This window comes from Solea solea, chromosome 11, assembly GCF_958295425.1.
Source record: "Solea solea chromosome 11, fSolSol10.1, whole genome shotgun sequence".
NCBI classification, from domain to species: Eukaryota; Metazoa; Chordata; class Actinopteri; order Pleuronectiformes; family Soleidae; genus Solea; species Solea solea.
The window spans coordinates 4511724-4520147 of NC_081144.1; the positions used below are offsets into that span (position 1 = coordinate 4511724).

Sequence of the window (8424 nt, forward strand, 5' to 3'; positions counted from 1 at the left end):
TTAGCTTCTATCAGTCGTCTTAACGGGTCAAACGGTACTTTATTCAAAGACGAATTTCCATTTAGAGTAAAGGCCAATGTAAAAGGCAAGCGTATCAAGTGAAGTGATGTTAGAAAAGTACTACTCTTAGTGGGGTACCTGAAGGCAGCATGAGCCACTCAGAGGGAGGAACCTGAAAGCAGCATCGGCACTGCAGCCGCTGTCTGACGATGGTAGACTGGGAGAGACGGATGGTCAGGGCCGCCCCCGTCTAACCTGAACATGCATGTGTGACCTGCTTCATGTCCGTTTCTAGTCCGGGACCGGGGTGAAACGCGTGTTTGGCTTCAGCTCGTCACGTCACGGCGACTTATTTAAAGAATGGAGGACGAATGTGTTTGTGAGTACGACTCGACATGGGACACGGAGAGTGATGGAGACGACCCGGCTGGAGAGAGCCAAACCCGGCGGTCTAGTCAAGACAAAAACAAATCTGGGTGGACTTTGGTACGAGCTTTTTAATGTCATTCGGCGAAACGGTGACTTGTTTGACATGGTACATAGACGTCGAGCGTGTGGACTAATGTCTCGCAGGGTTTGCGCCACTAGGGTCGGTTGTATTCGTGCCATGACTGGGAAGCTAACGCTAGCTTTACCTCCCAACTACTGCAGGCTTGCTAACTACCCTAGCTAGCCGCCAACATTAGCTCACTTTTTAGGGACTACACGTTGCTGGTTGTGTTTATATTTTATCTATAACCGACATACAGCGACACAAACTCACAATTCCAATAATACAAGTTGGAATATATAAAGGGTTTAATTGTTACCTACATAATTTTGCTGTGGAGGGTAATTGGTTAGCTTGGCCTTATATGTCAACTATGTTATGCCTGTTTTTTTTACTGTCACTTGAGTCATTGTATACTGTGACATTATATGTAATGATAGCACGACTCGTTATATTTGCGGTTAATCAGGTTTAATTGACTTGGCATTAACCGCTGGTGTAACGGTAAATCTGTCATTAATGCATTTTACTTTCACTTTTACGTGACAGTGGCATCACACGCCCAGAAACATGAGGGCAGCAAAGGACATGCAGAACTACAGAAGAGGATACCCAGTAAGTACCAGCTACATTAAATACAAACGTGTTGTTTTTATGTGCATTTTCCATTGTGTGCATTAATAAAACCCTAATGGAAACAGCATTAAAAACATATTTTTTTTTTAAATATTGAAGTATTGCATTAAGATTCTGTGCTTGGAAGTAGTTGGAAATCTTAGAAAAGTTAAATGCATATGATGTCTGTGGAAACGGATTCAGTGAATAAAATATGCTGTATAGAACTTGGCTGAGGCGTTATCCACATGGAAACAGATCTTTCCCTATATAAGCTTTTTTTGTTTTTAAAACATTTTCTATAAGCATGGTATCATTTCAAGAAATGTCTCCATACACAGAATGTATGTGATGATGTAATGCTGCCACAGAAATGGACCAAAATCAGACAAGACTATGTGCGTACAGCTTGCATGCTGCGCATTAACCTCAAATTCAAAAAGAGGATCAGGGCAAATATGGTGAAAGCAAATGCAGGAGCAAGAAAGAGGTGGGAGTGTGATGTCATCATTTGCCGTTGTGTACATTTTCACTCTGGGACCCACTTCCTCTCACGTCACAGGTTCCATGTGGATAAAAAGCCAATATGATTAAAAAAGCCTTTGGGTTCTGTAGCATCACTCACACTTTCACATTTCACTGCATTTAAATATGTTGGAAATGGTGGACGAGGGGAGGTATGTTTGGACTGATAAGGAAACCTCAACAGTCCCTTACTTAGTGCATGACGCAAATATTGCTGTAGAAATAGATGGTAAGCAACTATGAAACCCTTTCATGACACACTTTCTGATCCTTCTTCATGTTCTATTTATGTCACTGTGTTGCACCATCTTATTCTTCTAGGGTGACCCATTTTGTGCCACCTTCTGCTTATCTCAGTGAACTAACTAATATTTGCTGAACAGCTGTGGATGGAAACACACACAAATCACAATATGTCATTTACTAAATTTTCCTTTCAGCTAAAATCGGCGAGTCATTTAAATGAAATCCTAGTTATAGTTTGTTGAAATGAAAGTGTTGAAATTCTGTTTCTATTTGTTTTAGAATCTTACAGATGAAGAGTGCTCGGAAGACAAAATGAACAATTTGCAGTTTTATCTCAATAAATTTCCCTCTGCTCCTGATGGTAACACATTTCGATTGTAACGTCTTACAATATACTTCTAAATGTTTTAGAATGTTGTGGATGTAATATTCCTTGTTTTTCCTTGTTTGGCACAGATGTCTACATTGAGTCATTTCTGAAGGATTGGAAAAACGACTACAAACGACTAGAAAGGGTTCACTCTTACATTCAGTGGTACGTAGTGTTTATCCCCTCACTCCTACTATCTAAAACAGCAAGAAGTCAGTGTCGTCATATTTGTGTCATCCAGGTGACCTTGCAGTCTGATTAATTATTACAAGTTATCAAATACGTTACATAATGTATGTCATAAGTCTATACTGAATAATAAAGGGTAGTGAAACTGCTTCAGTGATGCCTCAAAAACAAATTTTTCTTTATGAAGTTTAATTTCCATTGTCTTACTGACATCACACACACACAGTCTTTGTTATTGTCTATTGGTGTTAATGTAAAAGATCAGCAAATAGTCCACCTCTGATGTACTTGTTCCAAAGTAAGTGATTAAGGTGTGATAATCCAAAATGCAGTGATTACAGTGGTGTTTTTTTATTCAAAAATTTTTAAATTAAGCTTTGACGCCACTGCTGTTTCCTTTCCACAGGCCAGGTTAAAGTTTATCATTCTTACACATCACTGAAGCTTTCCAAATGAAAAACTGTGATTAAATTAACTTACAACTTCAGTGATGTCCTGAGGGATGGCCTACTGTTACACTGTTTTGTTGTTTTGCCTCTCAACAGTTAACTGTAAAGATGGAAAAATGCTCTACGTGTGTGTAATTTCTCTGGGATGAAGCTCCTAGAAATTATGTTCTAAAAAGTCATCTTGATTTGATTAAGGGCGCAGTTTCATTAGATGTTGATTGATTTTTTTTGTTTGTTTGTTTTGTTTCTCTCTCTTGAATCCTCTGCCACTTGAAGGCTGTTTCCACTGCGAGAACCGGGGGTTAATTACATGGCTTCAGAACTCACCAAGAAGGAAATTGAGGTAAGGCTATATTAGGAAACAACGGGTCTCAAAGGAATGTCTGGGCAGAAATTCACCATCTGTGATGACTTGGAAGTAATGTTGGCACAACCTAAAACAACACAGCAAATTAATTTGACTATTTAGGTTGGTGATGTTGATGATTTACTGTCAATTAATGGCCATCGAGAATTAAACAAGTTAACCGACGACATCTAATATCCCATGACCTCACATACAGTGTAGTTATGATTTATACCAGCAGAGGGTGAACAATCCAGCAAAAGTACTAATTCAATTAGCAGGGTAAGAAGTCAAAATGCCGAGACGTGAAACAAGTTGAAGTGGCTTCTGAGCTGCAACCTTGCTGCGATTCGGGTCGAGGAGAGTGCGGCTACAACCTTGATGTTACTGCATCTGGTATCTGTGTCATCAGACGGTATGTTCTGTAACAACAAGGTGACACAAGCAGCTTTTTCAAACCAGACTGTTATTTTTTTATAGGCTCAACTAACTTATGTGCAATGTTAAAATCTTAAACTAAGAAGAAGACCAGCATTTATTGATGAATAACTCTAATTTAGGTTAATACTACAAAGTCAAATGTGATCATTACATACCCAGACAAAGGGAACTACGCATCAGTGTATCCCTGTGTATGAATATAAATCCTCGTCTTTCCTCAACTAACTGCCCAGGAAAAATCAATGGCTTCAGGGATTTGAAACACTAGTTTGCTTTGACTTTGAAAAGGAAAACAGAACATGTTGTGTGTGGGATAATTTGACAGATATAGACATGGAAACTGTGGTGAAAGATAATTTCAGATAATTCACTGTCTATTTTGTTGTGAAATGCACTCAATCTGATGATATGTGTACCTAAATGAAAAGCAGGATATTCCGCCACACAAACATGCTTCTCATGCGTGCAGTTTGACCCGAGGCCTGAGCTTCTTTTTACACCCTAATAAAATGAAAATAACCATTATTTTGTTGTGTGGTTTACTATAACTTGGCTTTAAGATGCAGCCATTAAAGATGCAAAGTTGTTTATTTTAGTGAATTCTATGATTGTAAATAATCCTTTATACATTTTTTAAAACCATGACTCTAATAATAGCTGGCCTGTAAGGATGCAAATTATTCTTAACACATTACATTTGATCTACTTCTATAAGTGTTTTGTTTTATTACTGTTGTGTGATCATAAAAGCCCGATCAGCGTCTTGCTTTGAAGTATGTTGTTTTCCAAGATCCCGCGACATACAGACTATCCCTCGTACACTTAAGATGTCACCGGAGCAGCCACTTATCTCTCTGTTTTTGTCATAAAAGCTGTTGAAATATCAAACATTGTTTTCCTGATTTACATTTTATCAACTCTCAGGCCTTTAAGAAAAACGATGAGGCCAAAAAGAGACTAGTGGAATCCTATGAACTCATGCTGGGCTTCTATGGCATCCGTTTGGTCAACAAAGAGACTGGTGACGTAAAACGAGCAGAAAATTGGAAGGAGCGCTTTGGAAATCTTGAGCGGTAAATATGCGACATTTCCATGCAAACGTCTTCTTAAATATGTTCTTCTGCCACTGAAGCTGTCTGTTCTGTTGCAGGAATATGCACAACAACCTGCGCATCACTCGCATCCTGAAGAGTCTTGGGGAGCTGGGATTCGAGCATTATCAGGCCCCGCTAGTGCATTTCTTTCTGGAAGAGACGCTGATCAAGAAAACCCTTAGCAGTGTTAAACGAAGCGTGCTCGACTATTTCGTGTTCGCAGTGCTGGACAAGCAGAAGCGCCAGGAACTTGTGCGCTTTGCCTACCTTCAGTTTGAGCCAAAGGACAAGTTTGTGTGGTGTCCCAGAAAGATTCAGAAACAATTCAGGAAGGCGGAGAAAAGACTGGACGCCATTGGTAATGGAGACGGGAAGGATGACGTGTATTTAAAGGGTAAAAGCAAAGACGGAGAGGCAGTTGTGCAACAAAAAGAGGACGGGTCGGCAGACGGTACAGCAAAGGCTCAGAAAGGAACTGATAAAACGAGTAAAGACAAAAACAAACTCTCTGAGACGTCTGACGAGCTGAAACCAGAATCTGAGACTGTCACAAATGGTGCAGAGGCTGAGTTTGATCATGAAATTGTGGGGAATGGAAATGACTCGACAGATGATGATGAAGATGGCGGTGATGATGAAGAAGAAATGGATCAGTCGCCTACTCCTGACACTGTGCCGGTAAACACCGGTGCTGCAAAGAGTGAGCACAAATTGACCCACGACTCGGACGATGGCATCCAGGAAGCTGACAACAGAATGCAAACCGATGTCGACACAGACACTGAAAAACCACAGAAGAAGAAGAGGGAGGAAGATGACGAGATGCCGCCAAGCAACGGCTCTGCCGAAGACTCTGAGGCCAATGGGCACATGGACGACAAAAGCAGTGCTGCTACGAAAGCCCCCGTTGAAACAATCCCGTCAGCACAAACCCCTCCAAAGACTTCAAAACACTCGCCTGTTCATTCTTCTGGAAGAGAGGAAAAAATCCCAAGGACTGACTTCAATCAAGTGCCAGATACAAAGGAAGAAGATGAGGACATGTCGCAGGAAAGTGTGTCCACAACAAATGGGTCGCTGACAAAAAACGGCAGAGTGGTGGATGAATAGACTTGGAGGATGTTGATCTCACGTCAAAAAAAAACTCTCAGACCAAAATGGGTCTTGATATTAAGTTAAAGAGTATGACTTTCTGAGCCTTATTTCTACTGTATTTGATGTATTTTAATATTTTCAATTTGAAGGAGTTTATGGACTGATTCATTCGTCAGACTTGATGTGACACGAGGCCGTCGGATATTAAAGATCAAGCCTGGTGATATTATATCGCAGCAAATCCCATGAAAAGACAAAAAAGCAAAGTTACTTTCAAACTCCCATAATACTGTCTAATCCTTAAAAAACAGGGCAGATGTATATTTTTTTAAATACTCTCTGTTGTAGTTTTACAAGTGTTATTTCAAACTTCTTTGTAGACTGATTTGGGAGCATGTGCAGCGGTATTGATTTAAAAAACAATGATTTAAAACTTAAGTGCCCTTTTTTTCCTTTTCTTTATTTTGATACAGAAGAACATGTGACCCAGTGCAACCCTGTGGCTCATTTATTTCCGCAATATTTTACGGACAACACTGAAAAAAAGGGCACAGAGGAATAAGCTGACGTCAGGCTTTGACAACAAAGATTGTTCTCTGTAAGTTGCATAAATTGCTTTCATGGGATTTGTTGAGCATAAGAAAAAAATGTACAGTATTACCAGACTTTTCCTTTAAGGGAGAAAAGACCAATGCTGTCGGCAACTGATATTTATTATCTCCATAGAATACATAGAGCACTATTATTGATCTGTGTCAGTGAAATGATGATTTAAGAGTTTTTAAAAGCTTAATACTTTAAAGTTGAACAGTTAGGTTTTTTTTTTTTGCACTGAGAAATAATTGGAAGAATTGTTTTTCTTTTTTATTTCCTTTTTTTTGTCCTGTAAGTAAAAATGACATGAACTGGACCCAGCTGTTCAAACCGATTTAAGACTGAATGTCACTCAAGTTAAATGTTGCACAGCTGTGTGGAAACGCACAGATTTGGGAAGTAGACTTATGAACAACTGCCAAAAAAGAGAGAAAAGACTGATTGATTGTACGGTGTGTGTGTGTGTGTGTGTGTGTTATTGGCAGAACTGATAAAAGCTTTGTCTATGATTTAATATTCACTGTTTGTTAGTTGAGACAGCTGCAGACAGTGAATATTTACAAGCCAGGGCAGTTACAGTGATGCATCTTTTTATATTTGCACTTAATTTTGAATAACAATGTTGAAGTTAATGGTATTTACATATTGAAATGGTAATAACTTTACAAAAAAAACAAGCTGAATCCTTTATAAATTTAACTTTTCCCCCCTAAGTATAAATACCTGGCTGTTGACAAAGCAGAATAAAGTTATACTATTTTCTCATGCTGCCATGACTTTACTCTGTTTTTAAATCCAGGTCTGCTTCTTTTTCCGTTAATCCCGAGATTCTTCTCTGACTCACCACTGCTGCATCATACAGGCAGAAATATTGGTACAAGTTTAACTACAGAGGCTGCCAACTTGTGTTTTCATGTTCATGAATCTGAAGTTCACTACGCATTCAAAGAAGTATACGAAGATACTAGTTTGCCGACACAAGGGAATGACGGGGGTAAGTGTAGGAATCCACTGTTTGTTGCAATCTGCAGTCTCACCATTAGATGTCACTAATTCTTACACACTGGACATTAAAGCAGATCAATTGTCCATACTTCAGGAGCAGTACAGTTTAGTTTGGAAGATCGTAAGTAAAATCCACACACGCATTATGTTGAATTATTTTAAATTCACAATAATGCTCATTATCGGCTCTTCCTCCACGACAGAGGATGTGATTATCTGTATAGAAGCAGTTGTATATGAAGTATTTTCTTTAAAAAAAAAAAAAGTCTTTGTAATGTCAAAACGCTTAAAATCATTATCTACAGTTATCTACAGTAAGCGACAACTTTAAAACCAGTCATTTGTTTGGAGTCAGTTTTACTCCCGGCATCGGAAGTGACACGCATCCTCTTTAGCCAATGTTTCCACCGAATCCCAACGCGTCGTGTACCAGCTATGTCGTTCCGTCAGTCCGGGTTCTATGTCTGTTGGATGACTGAACACAGCGCTTCAATTCTGTGGAATCAGTAGTGTTGACACCATATCATATTTGTCCTTGATGTGATCAGTTGGACAGGAAGATCAGATTCTGATCGTATATGCTTGTAAATCTGATTTGGGCTGCAGTCAAACAGTTGATGCCTCTGTCTCGTGATTAATCCAGCATTAGGCTACAAAAACAAACATGTTCTTTAATCTAAAGTGATCATACACTTGTACAGACATTCTTATGGCCAGTATATTCGGTTTCTGCCAAAAAAAAAACTTGTAAATGTTACAGACTGGACCTTTAAACCCAGAGTGGTGTACACTCTGTTTGGATTCAATCAACATACCCGTTTCTACCTTACAGACATGGAGGACCTGATCTGAGGTCAGCTTGTAGTTGGTCAAAAACACTGACCCTCTGCATATTTTTAACATTTTTTGTTTAGCTCAGCCCACTTTTTTTCCCCAACAGTCTTGAAACTGTTTCTCCTCTTCTT

General features: G+C 39.2%; 1 protein-coding gene across 1 annotated transcript; it reads left to right on the forward strand.

Annotated features, from left to right (window-relative positions):
- Window positions 1-158: 158 nt before the first annotated feature.
- ogfr (opioid growth factor receptor) lies at window positions 159-7219 on the forward strand. The gene is made up of 7 exons (XM_058643872.1): window positions 159-486; window positions 1040-1105; window positions 2156-2237; window positions 2333-2411; window positions 3161-3227; window positions 4596-4744; window positions 4822-7219. Exons 1-7 carry the CDS (start codon window positions 361-363, stop codon window positions 5873-5875), a joined length of 1623 nt encoding a protein of 540 aa, XP_058499855.1. The 5' UTR covers window positions 159-360; the 3' UTR covers window positions 5876-7219.
- The last annotated feature ends 1205 nt before the right edge of the window (window positions 7220-8424 follow it).

What these genes read in the sequence shown, in the direction of transcription:
- ogfr (XM_058643872.1), top strand. Translation starts at nt 361, where the DNA reads ATGGAGGACGAATGTGTTTGTGAGTACGACTCGACATGGGACACGGAG. An exon ending in ACAAATCTGGGTGGACTTTG is followed by an intron (nt 487 to 1,039) that starts GTACGAGCTTTT and finishes TTTACGTGACAG; the next exon opens with TGGCATCACACGCCCAGAAA. An exon ending in CGCTTTGGAAATCTTGAGCG is followed by an intron (nt 4,745 to 4,821) that starts GTAAATATGCGA and finishes GTTCTGTTGCAG; the next exon opens with GAATATGCACAACAACCTGC.